The sequence below is a fragment of the Sebastes fasciatus genome, chromosome 8 (genome assembly GCF_043250625.1).
Source record: "Sebastes fasciatus isolate fSebFas1 chromosome 8, fSebFas1.pri, whole genome shotgun sequence".
NCBI lineage: Eukaryota > Metazoa > Chordata > Actinopteri > Perciformes > Sebastidae > Sebastes > Sebastes fasciatus.
The window spans coordinates 20680035-20699049 of NC_133802.1; the positions used below are offsets into that span (position 1 = coordinate 20680035).

General features: G+C 41.7%; 1 protein-coding gene across 4 annotated transcripts in view; it reads right to left on the reverse strand.

Moving 5' to 3' along the window:
• Positions 1 to 3771: 3771 nt before the first annotated feature.
• cacna2d3a (calcium channel, voltage-dependent, alpha 2/delta subunit 3a) overlaps positions 3772 to 19015 on the reverse strand; it is a 129954-nt gene continuing 114710 nt past the window's right edge. For 2 of the 4 annotated variants that reach the window (XM_074644204.1, XM_074644203.1), the window contains 10 exons: positions 18864 to 18926; positions 16482 to 16552; positions 14471 to 14546; positions 14327 to 14379; positions 13486 to 13541; positions 10974 to 11088; positions 8097 to 8210; positions 6775 to 6890; positions 4799 to 4878; positions 3772 to 4670 (listed from right to left, as the gene is read on the reverse strand). In XM_074644204.1, coding sequence (XP_074500305.1) covers positions 4578 to 4670; positions 4799 to 4878; positions 6775 to 6890; positions 8097 to 8210; positions 10974 to 11088; positions 13486 to 13541; positions 14327 to 14379; positions 14471 to 14546; positions 16482 to 16552; positions 18864 to 18926 — 837 coding nt within the window. In that variant the 3' untranslated portion in view covers positions 3772 to 4577. The remainder of the gene's footprint in view (positions 4671 to 4798; positions 4879 to 6774; positions 6891 to 8096; positions 8211 to 10973; positions 11089 to 13485; positions 13542 to 14326; positions 14380 to 14470; positions 14547 to 16481; positions 16553 to 18863; positions 18927 to 19015) is intronic. The other 2 variants (XM_074644206.1, XM_074644205.1) reach the window with 1 other exon arrangement.

Genomic DNA, 19015 nt, shown 5'->3' on the forward strand with positions numbered 1-19015 from the left:
TATCATACACTTATCAAGAACTTCAGTATCGGAAAATATATATGTACTATTTTTGTTTTTGTTTTAGATTCATCAGTTATGCGCATCAACAAACAAATTGCATTCCGATATGAGTAGATTTAGGATACAAGTACATTTTAAAATTGATTGAATTGTGTGCTTGTGAAAGCTGGTGATGGGAGTTTTTTTTTGGGTACTGAAACATTTTAAAGGTCAAGTGAAAGTCTGACGTTAAATGTGTTTTGAGTGATTAATTTTAATGAAAATAAATGATCTTACTGCTGACCCCTTTTATTTCAAACTCCATCCTGATTTTTTTTCTTGTTTTCTTTTTTAATTTTAAAATACTTTGTCATCCTCTACCTTCTTGGTAGCCCCTCATTTTAATACAATTTGAAGCTTGAAACTAGTTAGGAAATTTACCCGAGTTGAGCTTTTATATATTTTTTGTTTCCAAAGAGACAGTAAAAAAAAAGTTTAAGGAGACTGGTTCCTTCAGAATGTTGCCTGTTAAATAGCCTTCCTGTAGTCTGAAAGCCTGCCTGTGGCTGCAAGCCATTCACACCCCTCTATAATGTGAAAAAACAATCTGTGTCAAACCTCATTTATACTCCCGAAGGGACGAGTACACGAACAGCTGCAGACACCACAGACACAAAGTCTGTTTATACTGAAAAAAGAAAACACGCTCACTTCATGCGCAGTAGATCGCTATGCTACCACTTTTAGTGTAGTCCGCGCAGCCACGAAAAATTGCCGGCAAGTGGACGTCCGCACAGAGCTTACGAGTACATTCTCTGATGACGAAATTGACATCACACGGACCCCAGCGTACTCCGCGAAATGTATAACTTTGGCTTTAGTTGAATTCGTCGCTCCAGCCTGTAGAGGGAATGCTGAGTATGAACTTTAACATGCACACACCTGATGTTGGCTAAAATTTAAATAAATACACCAGAGGGTCTTAGATATTTTATGTCTAGATTATTGGATTTATTTTAGCACAATTTAAAGCAGGACCTCTAAAAGATTCCCTGGCGCCATACCAGTCCACTGTCGGTGAATATGTACCGATGCTGAGGTCCTCTGTTGGATAGGCAAGTAGGGACACACACACACACACACACACGCACGCACAGACAGTATTAGTACAGCTGGCTGTCAGGTCAAGCTCACCAAGAGGTCCATAAGTACTGAAGGCTTTTCTTCCTGTCACAGCATGGGGTACACAACTAACTCTGTGTATGAGTGTGTGTGTTAAGAGTGTATGTTTTCAGCTGGCACCTCTCAACCTTGGCAGCGGCGTGTCTCCTGGCACGCGCAGGAACAAATTTGTCTTTGGGGTTTGGTTCGGTTTTCGTCTCTGATGTGTGTGCGTGTGTGGGTACGTGCTTGTGTGGGTGAGGTAGACGAGAGGTCTGGTCATTATCACCGCTACAGCCAGTGGGCATGTAAAAAAAAAAGGTAAAGGCGTGTGGAGAAAGAAGTAAATAAGGACAGAGATGAGGACAAGATGCTCAGAAGGCAAAGGATGAAAATAATGACCCCATGTTAAAATAAATCAAATGGAGTGCAGAGATGCTGCAAATACACAATCCATACAATAAAGAATAAAATCTTACTAAGCACAGTGAGCACGGTTCTAAAAGAAAAATACCAAATTGCTAAAAATTCTTCTTTTTCATTTTTGTTATTGTTCCTCTAAAATTAGATATGCACTACTGTAAGCCTATCCTCTACATGCACAATGAGTTGCAGAGCTCACCCTCTGGAATGCTGACAGAATCGTGCGTGTGTTTTCCCAGCTTGTCTTAGCTGTGGCGTGTTGTGGTCACCGGGCCTGTGTGTGGTCCTGGTGTGGTTCAGCTGCTCAGAATCATTTCCATTTAAACATATCTGTGGTACTCAATGCAAACCACCAATGTTATCCGCTCCATCGGAGGTAACACCAAAAGCTTTGCCCTCCGTGTGACCCCTTCCGTGTGTGTATGTTGTGTTCATACGTGTTCCTGTTAATGCATGTGAGTGTTTTGCACAAACGTGTGAACCTGTGTGTGATTCACTGTCATTTGTCTTCCGGCATATTAGCAAAAGAGATTTCTCATGTAGTCAAAGATAATGGCGAGCAAACAGGGTTAGAGTGGTGCGAGTGCTGATGGATGGGTGTGTTTTGAACAGCAGGGCCCCTTCGGGGCATTGTGACCCAGTGATCAGTGACTCCTCTCTCCGGGGTTCCTTCCCACCACAAACAGCAGCATAGTTTGGATCATTGGGAAGGAATGTGGACGCTCTCATAAGATACTTTGAGTGATATTTCTCTCACTCGCTCTGTCTTTGACTGTGTCTCTTTTGATGGACGGGGGTTATAGGTGTGAACTGGCATCCATGTGAACATTTGTGTGTTAAGCCAAACCTGTTTATGTTTCCATAAAACAGAAATGTGTTTTCAATGGATCTTCAACACATACAGCCTTTCATGTTCTTTCTTTTTAATTATTATCTTCTTTTCCTTTTCTGTTTTCCCCTTTTCTTTTGTTTTTCAAAGTGTTAAAAAAATGACAATTACTGACTGAAAATGTACAACACAATCACACAAAGACAACTGAATCCCCTTCTCACATGCGTGACGAGCGCATGTGAGCAGTGTGCGGTGGGATGCTTGGAAAAGAGTGTCTTTTAGCATCTGCAAGAGTTATTTTCCCCCTGCCAGTGTGTGTGGAAAAACAGCTTACAGAAAACAGAGATGAGCATTTATCAGTCACAGGAGGAGGACCCCGAGGTGGCATGAGGGCTGCCATTGTGGCAACTCCCCAAAGAGAAGATTGCTTTCCCACGTCTGCCTTTTGTACACACATTGGATGCCCTTTCGCATAACTCATCTGGCAAACAGGAAGGAATCACAGACCGGATTGGATCCGTGACCCAAAACAGCTCCATTCCCATTATGCAGTGATAAATGACCCACCAGCAAGTCAGGGAGTCTTTGGGCCATAGAAAGAGGAAGAACACAATCAACTGGAAATGATTAGAGTCGCACAGTTCTGCTCAAGGGACAAGATCAGGGAAACAATAGAGAACAGATTAGACGACTATAGGACGGTGAGAATTACCTTGTCAGTGGAGGAAGAAGTGGGAGTTAGTAGAACTGGCTGGTCGAGAGGTGGGGATAGAGAGGGAGACGAAGCATGTCCCGCTGTTGACCGCAGGGACCTTGGTGTTGACATGGAGACCACAGCAGAGCGGCCTCCTGCCGGCACTCGATCTCTGAGAACCACTGTTGTTTTTTTACTTATTGTGCTCCTCTGTATGCTCACACAAACACAGAAGCGTTGGCCTGGCAGGGCACAGGAATCCTCTTCTTGCATGTATGTTTGTAAGAAAAAAAGGATTTTTGTGTCTATTTCGTAAACAAATACAGATGTATGTCGTGGTTGGCCTTCGATTCCAGTGTCACGGTCTTTATTGTGTCTCTTTGTGTGGGGGATAGGCCTCTGGGGCAGAGGCTTACATGAATGACAGAAGAGCGAAACACCAGATGCATTCATACATGCATGTGCACACACATTTCTGCTCATGTGGAGGCCAAAAAGGCAGCCAAACATTTCCCCACAGCCAACCACTAAGAGCAGATACTGTATTAATCAGACAAATCTGCCAACAACAATAGAAAGGTCTATAGGGATGAGAGCTGATGCTTCGTATTAACTCTATTGTTCTACTGAAGGTCTGCTTCGTTAAGAGCCTTTCAACAACACGGCTCCGACAACGGCATAGATTTTAAACATCATTTTATTTCAAAAGTACACAAACAGGACCAATATCGTTCAATAAGGCAAAGCTCAAATATTAACAACCACTCACGTCAGAGGACTCAAAATCTCATAGTCACAGTTTATGGGTACCACTTGCAAATCATAAATAAAACTCTTTTTTCTTCATATATAGACTAGAACTTATTTTTTTTCTCATCATGAAAAAAAGATTATTAGACAAACATTTCATTTACGACCCCAGCCACATATAATCATCTTCAGTATTATTATTTTTTTTAATCTTCAGAATCATTATTGTCCATGAAAAGTCAGAGTGGGCCGGGGGGAAAAGGTGCACCTGTCTCTCTCCACATAGGTGTTAAGTGGCTCTTATGCCCAGTTCCAAGCCCAGCTACAGACCCTAGCCCTTAGCGGCTACCTGAAAGGACTGAACATAGTGGTGTGAGTGTCAGTGGGTTTTTACTGGACCCCTTGTGCAGTTTTTAAGCTACTATGTGCATTGTTAGCATTATTACTATGTTCGAAACTTTGCATCTCCCCAAAAACCCCTTCGTGCAGCTCATGTGATATTGCTAAAGCACCGTAATGATCACTACTTAGCAGCTGTAATAGCTAACCATTATCAATCCTTTCAAATAGGTATTTTGTAGGGAGGTACCTCAGGGCTTTGTAAGTGGTGAGTTGGAATTGGGCACAGTTTTATAAGGTTTTTTTTTTTTTCTGTGGCATCGCTGCGATTCTTTTGCATGCCGAGCCAAGCCGATCCAAGTCAAGTTCTAGATGGAGAGGCGTGGCCAGCTCTGGTCACCTAGGGAACAGCGCCAGGAGGACGCAGAGCAGTGTTGCTAGGAGAGACGGGGCGAGACCCACAGCTCCTCCGCACTCCATTGAGTTCTCCTATGAACGAGATATGGACATATATGGAATATTTTTTAAAAAACACAAAAGTGGAATTAGCGGGGGATGTATTATGAAAGAAAGTACTATAATAGTGAGTGATCTGTGTGTGCTCGTGGAGTGAATACCTCTGGGTGGAAAGGGTGACAGGTATCTGGGCGCCTCCTGTCCTTTTGCATCTTCAACCTCTCGCATTTGAGAGATTCATTATGTGCAGCTGAAGTTAAGGCAATAACAGACAATGTGTATCCTCTGCAGGGTGTTTTCCTGCTGGAGTGTATTTCTTGTTTATAATGGAAAGGAATGCATGTTGGAAAGAGGTTCTTACGGAGGCTGTGATACTTCTGCACACAGCACGGTGTGCACAAAGAAAGAAAAGACTGAGCAATGTTTGACGAGTATTTCTTTTGTTGCATAGCAACACAATAGCAGGCTGGCTTTATGCTACAGTAAGCACTCCACAACAAAATAAACAGTGGTGGATATGTATACACAGCGTGACTGTACTGCATAAAGAGATGCACATTGTAGGAGAATCCAGATCGGGTATGTGGTGACGAGCTAAGCTCCTTCAGTCTAACTCCACTCTGAGCTGTGTCTGCTATTGATCAGTATCCCATCGCAGCGTGGGCTGTTGTGTAACACAGTCCAAACACACACACAGCACTGTGAAACATACTTCTAGTGGAGTGCTGTCTCAAAGCCTTCAGATCCTGACCCTCATGACGCTCTCATGTCTTTCATCCACCTAAAGGTTAGAGGGCAAACAAACTCCCCAAAGCTTCCCCACAAATTAAAATGTTCTACTCTCTCTTTTTATAACATTGATGGACACACACTGGCTTTAACTACAGTATTGTGATACTGGAGCTCATGAGTTGGAAGAGAATCGACTTCTCCATTAAAAACATAATCAGCTGTTATTTTTCTCAGTGGGGGGGAAACAGTCTAACTGGAGTGGCTGCAACAGGCCGGCTGTATAACACATTAAAGTTGCCCACAAAAACCATTCATTCATTCGTTCATGTATTAAAGGTACAGTGTGTAGGATTTGGTGGCATCTAGTGGTGTAAATGCAGATTGCAACTGAGGAGCTGAGGACTTTAGGAGCAACGGAAGTCAGACGGCGGCTGGCGGTAGCACAGTTTTGCACTCTGTGGCTCACGTTACTGCAGTTTCACAAGCATGTTGGAGAACTACGGTGGCCTTCGGGAAACGTAAAAACGCAAAAGGCTTTCTCTAGAGCCAGTGTTTGGTTTGTCCGTTCTGGGCTACTGTAGAAACATGGCGGGGCAATATGGCGGACTCCGTGAAGAGGACTGGCTCTGGAGAAAACACAACAATTCTTCCAAAAGTTCGTGATGGATTTGAATGATTTGGTGGGGTGGGATGTAGCACAATGAACAATCCATTCGATTTTGGTGGGGATCCGAGTATTAAGACCTCTAGGTATAACACATGCGCAGTGTAACTGCATTGGTGACGCATGACCCCGCCTCCTTCTGAGAGCAAAATGATACATATGTGGATGTGTAGCTAGACTCCGAGGTGAGCGGTGGCAGCTGCTGGCCGTCCGCGGTGAGAAAGAAAAAAGCGGTAGATGGCGGGATGAGAGACAACGTAGTGTAACGTTATACAGACATAACAAGGCTACTGAATATGAGAGGCATCCGTTGATACGTTACACGGAAACACACCGTGTTAATAATAAGCCGACCACCTCACTGTACCGCCAGCTGTGAGCTGTGATCTGTTTTTAAAGTCATGCACCTTGGCTGAGGTCTAGTTAATATTATATTCCATTTCTGCAAATAGATCCCCCGAAATTGTACACACTGTTCCTTTAATTCATTCATCTTCTTCTAAGTGAATTTATTGCAAAATGCATCACCCATTTGAAATTTGAGCTGTGAACAAATATTATTAGTTATTGTGGCTTTTAATTCTGTCTAGGTTGTCAAAGTTTTACTGTATGTGTTTACGAATCTTCACTTCCCTGTCAAATGTAGCTCCAAATCATCCTAATGCCACTTCCTCGCACTCAGGATACCAATTTCACCAATTTGCACACTGTGGTTGTTCACAGTCTTTGGCCAGTGAAGGATATACATGATTTCGATGGGGTCCATGGTGATTGGCTCAAACAGGCTGCAGTCACACTTGTTGTCCACCACCACCATGAAGAGATTACTGCTGGGGATCTGCTGGATCACAAAGGACCTGCCAATCACAGCACAGACAGCCAGAAACAAAAGGAGGAAGGAAGAAGAGAGAGGGAGCAAGGGAGGGTTGAGAGTTGGATTGGCAAGTAGACAAGGCGCATGGGTATGATGTAAATTTCCATGTGTGTCAAAGGATTTGTGTTATTAGTGTTCTCCCCCCGGCGGAGGGGAAGATGCACTGAAGAGACTCCACTGGATGCATGTCAAGAAGACGACTTGTCTCACCGCCAGCTGTCAACAAACATACAGAGACATCGACAGACTCACATATAAAGTATACACACATACTTCTCTAACTCACTCCATCCCCTCCTCTTCCTCATTCTCTTTTGTCTCTGTTATATCCTATCCAAGGCGAGCACCAATGAAGTGTTGCAGAGTATAAAACACTCCAAAGGGAGACAAATAGGAACCACACTTTTGCGCTCATGGCTTCCCATGGTTGTGTTTTACTGGCCTGAGAGATCAGGCCTCGGCTCGGCCTCCTGGCCCGTGATTTATGACCGTGGATAAGCTTTATGAAGAAGAGAGGTCGTAAAGATGATCTCTTCTTTCTGTCACCCTTTCTTTCTTTATCTCTTGCTCCTCTCCCTCCCTCTCTTCTGCCGCAGCCTGGTTGATTTATCGAGTTCACCGTGAGGCATTTATAAGACACGTATGAGAACGTGCACGTGGGATACACACACAGAAATACACGCATACGCTTTCTCAACTCGTGTGAAGGAGGAAGTAAAACAAAGACCTGATCGGATCAAACGGACCGGGGAATATCTCCATCCTAACTAATTCAATACCAAGACCAATTTCATCTGACCACAAACAGGCTGCAATCCATGAGTAGCACCAATCCGCCACACACTAATACAGTTATCCCACCGTGACCAACCAAACCCAACCAAACCAGGCTCAGCAAATAGGCCAAGCCAGTTCCAATCAGGGTGAATTAGGATCTGCTGATGTTTAATAATCCGCGCTCACCCCTGCACAGCGCCGGGCCGGCCCAGCTCAGCCCGCTGATAGAAAGCAGAGCAAGTGTTCGTGGAGAAAAGACTTAAACACATCCTGACAGCACAGCTGCTGGCCTTGAACATGCCCAGTGCTGGGAAAGCGAGCCCTACACCGCATACGAAGGCACACACTTCGGCACACACAAGGATGTGTACGGTATGCACAGAGACAGACATTCATGCATACTCTCTCTCACAAGCACACAGACGGTAAAGACTGTGGTCTTCTTGACATGGTCTCCCAGTGCTGTGGCTTTTTAGTGATTTTGGCCAGCAGAGAAATGGACAACAAAGACATCCAATATGTCTCTCTGAGAAAAGATAGAGCGACAGAGAGTGACATAGAGACCCACAGAAATAAAGATAAGGCAGTAAAAGAGAAAGAAATCAAGAGTTAGATGTATAGTATATAGCTGGTCTACTGTAGGAAAAGATAAAGACACACAGAAAGACGTGGTGACAGATCGTGTCTTCTTCTGACAAAACATTTCACACAATCTGTCGCTGAAGCTGATAAAAATTAGCACTGCATATATCAACACTTTCTGATCATGGAGAATGTTTTATCTTTCCAGAGTCAGCTGTACTGTAAGATGATAACATTTCACAATACGTTATGCTTAACATACGTTTTGCTTTCGATGCAGAACAGTAGCAACGTTTTTTCTGCCGTTCATGGTAAAATCAGTCCGTGCTCAGTGTTGGCTAAATGCAATATTTTTGTGTGTCCTGTAGAGAATGTTCACATTTTTTTCCAATGATTTAATCGTTGCATAACTTAACCATAACCATGACTGCGTGCACTGTATGGTTTTCAGAAATATCTGTCATCACAGTTGGGGAAATTTGACCGGTAATTACTGCGTGCAATTTAAGAATTACTAATTCAATGAGTTGAAATTGCTCCAATAAAATCTCAACAAATAGACTGGAGAGTTTTCAGAGCAATGCTGTCATTTTATTTCCATTTCTCTCATTACTTTTGGGGAAACTGGGCACCGTGATTCCAGTATTCTCTTTTTTAAGCCTTTTTATACATTTTACATGATTCCAAAATGTAGTACTGTATATTCGGGGGAGATTTAAAATTATTTTTAGATTTTTAAATTCCAGTGGCGGTTGGCGAAAATGCTGCAAAAAGCTTAAAACAAAAAGGTCCCGATTGAGTAACATGAGCCATTCAAAAATTAGAAAATAAAAAAATTAAATAAAAACAATTTGAAATATGTCACAAAAAAGTCAAATAGGGACTATTTACTAAGAAATTCTCAATCTAAAAATGTACAGAATTATTAATTTTGCATATATAAATGTGAACTTAATTTAACATGTAAAAATCAGCATTCAACATGTGTATATAACAAAAATTGAAAAAACTAAATAAAATCCTTTTAAAACTGATAAAAGATTGCTACATCAATTCAGTTTTTTTCTGTTTTCAAATACCGTATACTCTAAAGTGCACTTCTCTTCTGCAACCGTGGCATTAAAATCAGTTTAAAAAAGCTGTGTTAAAGAAAGGAAACATGCCTTATAGCACGTTAGGAGTGACGGCATGATAATAATATGCACAACTATTTCAGCAATACCGTGATTATTAGTGCAACCCGGGATAAAGAGACGGATGCATTTCAAGAATCTCTAACAGATGAAACCACGTCTACACGACTGACTGCAGCGCTGAAGCTGTAGCTCATTGCAACTTTTCTCTTTTCTCTTTTCGGGACATTGCTCGTCTGGGACGGTCGAGAGAAAGCAAAAGAGCGTGTGGAGCGGTAGGATATATGGCCGCGGGTATTGTCGCTAATAGTCCCCTTGAAGACCTTTCTCTGGTTAGAGACATGACACAACTCTTTGTCCTAAATCTCATGTTACAGTCTAGAGAAGCTGGCTATACATTAATGGGGGTTAAATCATCCTATAGGGCTATTTAAGCCATTATATCATTCTCTAGATTTAATTGCTTCTTATGATCTGTCTCACCCATCAGGAAGTAATGGACAAATACAAATACTGACATCACACGCACGCATGCACACACACACAGTCAAAATAACGTAAAGAGAGGTTTAACAGGCAAGAGCTTAGGGTATATTTCCTCGAGCATAAAGCACACACACGTGTCCCAATGAAAATATGAGAGAAAGGCCTCAGTCAGCCTGTAACGTGAAACAGATGTTTATCACCAATATCCTCTATTACTAATGTGAGCAATAAAATTCCATATAACCGAAATAAAAACTCCATTTTACTTTGTCAAATTCATTGTGCTTTAAAAAAGATTTATTTGAGGGCGACGTGTTGCTCGGAGCGCACTGCCCTGCCCGCTAATCCCAGATCTGGTGTCATCATTGGAGATGAGGCCACTCTTCTCTGAATCTCGCTTCTGTCATGTATGTGTGTGTGTGTGTGTGTACAGTATGTGTGTGTTCGGTGGTGTGACTGCATCCCCAACCGCATTTTACTCCTAGCACCCAGGGCAGTGGTTACCCTGCTGACCTTGTGGGGCTGTACCGGCAGCAGACACACAAGGAAAACACACGCACACGCGCGCACACACACAAACACACACACATACACATACAGGGTTCTGAGCCTCCCTGGCAGTTCCACAGCTGGGAGCAATGAAGGGCCCATTGGAGGGATCCAGAGAACACCCCACAATTGCCTGACAGAAAAGCCCAAATTGTTAATGGGGACCACACTCATTTTCCCATTTTTAAAGGAAGCCTTTTTTCCACCTCTCTCCCTCATCTCTAAATGCCTCGTATTTCAAACTGCCGGAGGAGAGAGAGAGTTGAGTGTCTTTGTGTGTGTGTGTCTCTGATGGATCGTCTGGATAAAAGTGTTTTCAGCAGACAACAAATGATTTAAACGTGTTTCTCATTATCGAGGATTACGGAGATAAAAAATATTTCGCCAAGATGAGAGTTAACAGGATAATTCATTTTTCATTGTTAGCTTGTTTTATGGAGCGCAGTGGCTCCATCGCTGATATCCGAGGTGTTTTATTGAACAGATATTTAGACTGCTGCTGCTGTTGTTACGGTGTTGTTAATGTGTGTGTCTCATACTTGACGCAGCCGTCGCAGTCGACATTGCCCATGTTCTCTTTGATGGTCCTCTCGGAGACGAAGGCCGGGTACTCTGTGTCACATGGTACCTGCATGGTCCGACCTATCCGCTGAGCTGGAAGGGAGGAGAAGCAAAAAGTAATTGAGTGAGAAAGTCATTTCCATTCCAAAGTCAAGTACATTTAAAATATGTGAATGCAAATAGATTGAAAGCAAACAGTTAAACACACCACATCCCTGTAAATACACAAGTTTGAAAGAAAGCAGCACTTCTAAACTTCCAGAGCTGCTTCTTGTCCTTCCAGTGTAAATCTAGGCCGCCGTTTATGCAACATTGCTTGAACTCTCCTGCCACCTAGAGGTTTGAAACAACGCTACAGGATGGAGAGGAGGGTGGGAGGCAAAATCATACATTTTTCTATTTGGGTCAATATTTTTTTAAAGCAGGCTTATTAAAGCAGGCTTATTATATAATCAACATTTCCATATTAAATCTAAACATTTAAAGGCGTGTGGTTTTATCCTTTAAGTTCAGCTTTTTCCGGGTGGTCTTCACACATTTTTTTACAACACACACATAATTCTAAAGATGGTGGATTATGTGTGTGATGTGAATGGAGCAGTTTAATTACTGGATGTCAGCATTGCAGCATTATTGTGTGAAAAAAAAAATGTGTGAGCGTGTATGCGCAGTTGTATATAAACTGTACGCATGTGAGAAACGCAGCCTACATGTATAAACGTCTGGGATTAGTTCAGCTTGAGAGGCGGTGTAGATTGGGTTACGGGCTGCTAAATTGGGGTGTTTCAGCTGTGTGTCACGGGCCCGTGTCTCTATTGTAAAAAGATATAGAAAGTGCTGCTAAGACCTGAGGCTAGCCAGCTGTGAAATTGTCTCGACTGCTTGGCGAGCAGCGATGCCCAGCTTCACTTCATTCGGGGATAACAGTGTGCAAGGAAAGCATTTTATAGACTTTCATTTTGTGGTTCTCTCTCTCTCTCGTTCACGTATGAAATATTTTCATATTAGTTTTGGCTAGAATTAATTCTACAATATGATGCTGCTTAGTGAGGCTTTAATTTCAGACAGGGAAACAGTATTCAACACACCATAAAGCATCACAGCGTTCATAGCTTGGCGGTAATCATATGAGAATGTGTGTGTGTTTGTAGAAGAAAGTGAGACAGAAAAAGAAAGGTACAACACATAAAACCAAAAAAGGAGAGAGAGATAGACTGAGTGGGAAAAGAAAGAAAGAGAAGTCCTTTTTGACTCCTGTTACAAAGCGGATATTGCTTCCCACCACTACCAATATGACAGACATCCGTACAGATCATAAAACCATCAAGTACAACCCCCTCTGGACACACAAACAACATACAAATGTGTGTGCACACACACCCTCTCTCACACTGAGGTCACTTGAGGCAATCTCGTGTTCTGCCATTTTTACTTTTAGGTTTTGGATTGTGCCTCTTTATTCTGTTTTTCCAGTGGTCACACTGACTCAGACCGAGAGGAAATGGAGGGGAGATGGCGAAGATGAAGACAGGAGGTCAGCGCCGAGGACACCGGTTGTTTATTCTGTACGCAATGAACTTTGTTCCATGTCAACTCAGGCGTTAGGATGAAAAACCGACAGTATGTTTTCATTTTTGGATTACTAATTTTAGAAACACAAATAAAAATATTAAAAAGAAACAGCACTTTGATTGTCATTCTAAAAGACGTTAATGTTTTTATGGGCAGATGTAAAATTGAAAAATTACTTAATTTCCTTTTTCTCGCAAAGGAAAAAAAAGGAAAGTGAACTGCAAAAACTATTATTAAAAAAACACATGTTTTAGAAAGTGGAAAACTAGGTGCTATTCATTTATTGCTGCACGTAGTTATGTTGAAGTATTGAGATGAAATGTAGGTCTGAAGTTAAAAACTAAATAAATAAAACTACACGGACCCATTTGACATGCAATTAAAGCCTGTAATGGGTGCTGCAAGTGAGAATCTTGGTTACAGCGAAGATCCATTTTTCAGATGTGAAAAATTATATTTCATATTTAAAAAATAAACTGAAAAATGCATAGCGGTGTAAATCATAATTTACAAATCTGTGTACAAATTACACAAATGTACAGTGAGAAAAATAATCCTGATTCTTACTTTTGCTGTATCATACTTATTAATAAGAGATTATTATTTGAGGAACAGAATTATTTTGCACTTTATGCATCTGATATGACCATTTTCAACTTACATTCAAAATAAAATATGATTAAGTAGCTCTTATAGTACATATTATGCATTGCTGTGTGCAGGCACGAAGCCTTATCTATTCGGAATGTGCATAAACAAAGCTTGTACATAAACTTGTATTACAATCAGAGTATAAGCTGAGAGAGAGAGAGAGAGAGAGAGAGAGAGAGAGAGAGAGAGAGAGAGAGAGAGAGAGAGAGAGAGAGAGAGAGAGAGAGAGAGAGAGAGAGAGCAAATCACCAAAGAGTGTGTTCTTACCTTTAGCTGTGAAGTCGGAGTACCACCAGCTGTACAAGTTAAACTCCACCAGGAATCTAAATATGGAGAAGACATCGACCATAACAATACACTCCAACACATGCTTATACTGTTACATTCCGACCATTTTACAAAAGTTTCTCAAGAACTACAGTCGGGAAAATTGTTTATTTTAACCAAAGATCATCAATTTAGCTTTAAAAGCAACCGTGGCATGGATATGAATCTTATTGCTTCTTAGATGCCTCAAAGTCGTTCAATCCAATTAACCATGAAACACTTTTTCAAGAAGTGAGTTTTAAATATCTAACTGAGAATTCTCAATTATTGGTGTGTAGGTAATGTTTTGTTAATCTCATAATTCATAATTTAGTTACATTTTCACCCTTCAGTTCTGACCTTACATAGATAAGTTCACTCATTCACATGTGAGATGTTAAATACCAATTTAAAATAAAACACATAAATCAAAAAGGGTACTATTATTTCAAAGACAAAAAATTGTCTTTCACAGAAAACCAGCTGTAAAATTAGCTCTGACAACTCAATCCTCCCATGATGCACTGTGGCGACAACAGACCACCCAGGAAGACTCCGCAACCACAACATGGCATCACAGGAATACCCGCGCTACAGGAAACATCAGGTAGCCATTACCGCTCCTGATCACTGATGATCACGTCGACGTGCATGTGGAGGCACTCGTAAACAAACATACAGTTTATATATATATATAGCCACATACACACACTGACGAGAGAGGCCACCATACGAGTCCTCAAAAGTAGCGAGCGTATGGTATTACAGACAAAAGACACTCTCACATACACAGAAGTCTTACATGACAAGTTCAGTCAGGATCCACTTCGTGGCTGAGAAGAAAGCAAAGTAAGGCTAAAGGAGAAAAAGAAAGAGGAAATATTGATCAGAAGCTAAAAACACATAATACACGATTACAAATGAGTGAAAAAAATGCAGTACTCACATCCAACAGTGTGTGTCCACTGTCACTACTCTCTGAAAAGACCCAACATAGAGCCTGGTAGTCGTACAGAGTGACCCTGAGTAGATAAAGAGAGGACAGAGAGTGAGACAGAGATATCAGAGACGAATTGGATGCTTTTTATAGATAAGTAAGGCATTTTGTCAGAAAGATGTAGCCCAGATGAGGTGATATAAGTCTCACACATTATCTCTACTAGCACATGCCTGCGGGGGCCTTTTGGACTGCTGTGTGGGAGCAGGAAGGAAAGATCCCACCTCTGCTATAACTGCCGCTTTACCTACGGATAATATATTGGATGGATGTGGCAAGAATGGGAAAAGGAAAGCAAGTGAAAGCCGAGAGCTCCCCGAGAGGTTCCTCAAAGTGATGTAGGAAGGTGTGTGTGTGTGTGTGTGTGTGTGTGTGTGTAGATGATTTGGGGATATTGGGGGGGATATCAGAGGATTTAAGGGCTTAGTAGACCCTGAGGGTGTGAGGTCTGGGTCTGTCTGGGTGAGGTTATTGAAGGGGTTCCTAACACACACATACACGCGCACACACGTACACACTGGACGCTCGTTCTCATAGCCTGTGGACAAGTTCCTATAGACTTGACGTGTGCATGTGTGCAATGTCTGAGTGAGTGGGCCGGGTCTATCCGCAGCCCTGGGCGATGTTCAAACCTCAGTCACAGTACCGGTGACACACAGCTCCAACACACCGCCAGGAACCAATTAGCGCTAAGCCAGGCCACATAATGGTGTTAGCAGCAAACTTAGACTAAATGTAATATCTGTGTATGAGTGTGTGTGTGTGTGTTTGCATGGGTGTGTGTGTGACTGTATGAGCGTGGGTGTGCGAGCCTTCATTTGCTTTGCAATGTTTGTATTGATTTCCTTTTCCTATTACTTGTGTGAAAAGATGGATAATCCAAAAGTAACTCAAAATAATTTGTGCACATTTGTCTTCATGTGCAGCCTCGACGCTGACGGATAAATCCAAGCTGGCAGCTCGGTGTCGACTTTAAGTGGCGCACTTTAAAACGTCTTTAATGTTTTTTTGTTTTTTTTATCAAGACAAAAACCGTGCAGCAACTTGGCACATTAATTCTCTACAGATGGCACTGGGTTAAGACAGATCGCACTGGATTCATTAAGATCTATAAGCTCTATTACTCATCATGCTAATACACTTCACCGACACAAGTCGTATTATTCATTCATCACATGTCGCCCTTAATTTTCAAACAATCCCTCATCATCCGACATTAAAGATTCAGTGAAAGCACTTGTAGTCCTCTTTGTTTTTTATGAGTGGGACTGTAAACCAAAGCTGTCAGCCTTTGAGCTTCATCCTTAAGATAAATAGGCGTGGTTGTCTACTTGTGCGATGATTTGTCACCTATGATTTTTATGCGCTGAGACAGCGTGGCTAAAATCTCCTCACCCACATCCTGAAGGCAGAACTGCACTGTTGGAAATGTGGTTGTAAGCTTCAGCAACTATAAGTTCTCTAAAGATTCAACGACCATACTAGTTTGACTCCACAGTCAAACTACAATATCTGTCTGTGTCTGCTTCTCTGAATTTCGGCTCTCTAATACTGGGAAAGTTATCCTCCAGGGTTAAATTTCCAAATTAATTGCAGAAAGTCGCCACCCACTGCTCCTGGCGTTTTCCAGGAGACACAGCTCTACAACAAGCAGTATCTGCGTAAATGTGTCTACGTGTGTGTGTGTGACTTCGAGTTTCTCCTAATTCCTTCGTTTCAGGAAAAGATTTGCTGTAATCCCCTAACGGAGAACTCTGCTGAGCGAGGGGTCGGAGTTCAGCGCTGAATAGCTCAACACGATTGGCCAAGTTAAGAGCTGTCAGCGCGAGGGGAGACATGCTCTCATTCTGTGGCCTGCCTGATATTATGCACATACATTTACACACACACTCGCACATACACTTGCGCTGGCACGTATAAGTACACACTCATGCACCCACACACAGTTTGAAATACTTACCTCTTGAAAGAGCCCATCTGCAGAAGCTTACTCATTACAGCCCCCTCTGCCTCTCCAAAGAATTTCCCTGTCTGAGAAAGAAGAGAAAGATATTTGATTTTATTTAATAAAACAAGTCATAATTAAATGTAAATGTTCATCCCCTTAAAACTAGAGGAAGAATATTGAGAAAATTAAATATCGGGATATTATGTTATGTGATACTGTATCGATTCTCAAAAAAACATTTAATTAATAGTTTACATGCAAAGATTAACTCAGTCAATACTTTATTTTGTTTGCAAAGAGATGCTCCCTCTCAGTGTATGTGCCCTCTCAAAGTAGTGTTATGATGTTGGATGCTACAGGGACTGTGATAAATGCAAATGCAAATCCCACTGTTCTGATTGCATAAAAAAAGTAAACGTTTTTTTACCCCGATTTTATCCATATGGAGGTGTGTTCTTTACACTAAGACATTTTTCCAAAAATTAGTATAAAAAAATTGCAATATATTGAATCGTAACCCGTGTATCATGATACGTATCGTATCACCAGATTCTTGCCAATACACAGCCCTACTTAAAACGATGTGTTTATAATGCTAGAAGCTCTAACAGGTATAGTGGACACAAGTCCAGATCGGTTTGGATGCAAGAAACCATCAATTGCCAAACCCTAAAGCACGCAGACACCATCCCACATTGCTAAATGGTCTGTGGGAATCGTTCCTTCTGCTTCGCCAAATGACCAAGTGGCCAAAGAGAAAAATCAGTGATGCAAACACACTTTCGGCCTTTTTAGGGACATAACTAAGAATGAAATCTCCCTCACATAAAGCCTGTCATTACAGTTTCTGCAAAAAGAACAACCATCTCATCTTTGGATTTAGCTGATCAGGACTCTGTGACGGGATTCAAGGCTGCTACACAGTCACAGGCCTGACCTCCTGCCTGTCCAAAGGGCTCCAAGCCAGGTGATGCCACATGGACAAAGCTTTCAAACCATTAGCATCCATTAGCCACATCAGACACAGGCCTGGGAGGGTCAACTACACCCTCCGTCACTCCACATCCTAATTTTCTTGACAACTGGGATGCACAGAATCCCTCCTCCCACCTCTGAAACCTCCACTTAGTAACGACATGAAATTGTCTGAAATGGCACAGCCTGGTAGATCCTCCAGCTCACCCGGACAGACCTTCACAAAACCCCCCTCACACATCTAATACAACATTTTGACGGATCACATTAATGTTACCTTGTTGGTCGGTGACAATGAGATGAAACAACTTGACAAGTGGAAACCCTAAATGCTTCGTCACCTCTAAATTAAGATCAAATAAAGAATGGGAGCCATTGAGTGAGGGACACATAAAAAGAACATGCAGAGGGAAGGGAAGGGCAGTGACGGCAAGCGGACTGGCTTCTAGATGAACCAAAGTCAGAGTGACAGCATGTCTGGTGACAGCTAAGCAGAGGGTATATGCTAGGGCAGCACCATGTCTCCTTCAGAGCACTGTAAGCAACAATATGACTGAGATGCAGGAAAAATATTAGAATTATAATAGAAAAACAAATAAAAAAGGTAGATGTGTGCTGATGACTACAATTTTAGCTCAGTCTCAGTCCACTCTGATGTAATCTTAAACCTGACTCATTATAAATTGTACACTCTCACTTGTGTTCATAACAGAGATGGGACCAAGTCATTGTTTTGAAAGTCACAAATAAGTATCAAGTCAAGTCAAGACAGGCAAGTCCCAAGTCAACTCCCAAGTCCTAAACTTTGAGTTTCCTAAACAAGTCATAATGCGCTCTTCACCAAATGTAATGCCATTTAACAACAGAGTAACTGGAGCCAACTAGCGCTCCGTAACGTAACCCCTAGTTCTTCATGGTTTTCTCCTGCAACTTGATTGGATGCTGTCGGGCTGGTTCAAACAAAGTGGATCTGGGGAATTAAGTTTAAGATAATCAAATGCAAGACTCAATAATATTCACCAAAAATAAAGAGTCCAGAGAAGGTTTCAAGTATGTTCCAGTCAAAAGGCTCAAGTACAAGTGAAGTCACGAGTCACTGGTGTTAAATTACAAGTCAAGTTGCAAGTCTTTTTTATTTTGTCAAGTCATAAATGACTCGAGTCTGACTCAAGTCCAAGTCATGTGACTCGAGTCCACACCTCTGATATATATCTTACTGTTGCTGGTATCAGAACTAGCTAATGGGCTGATAGATAGCTCCTCTTGAATTAAAATAATAACTCCTCTAGTTTTCTGCTTGCATGAAAAATAAAGATAAATACGTTTATTCTAACTATGACTATTGCAATCTTTTCCATTGATCTTGCATGATCTGGTTCTAAATGTTTATGTGTGTCTCTTTGTGTGTCAACTTCTTACCAGAGTATAGTCCTCCGCTACCAAAACGAAGCCGTTGTTGTCAATGAGGTAGCAGTTAATGTTCTGTTAAATAGAAAACAAAGTGTTGAAGCAGTTATAAGAAGTACAAGTAACAGAGTCACGCATAGTTGATGGAAAAAAAGGAAGGCTGA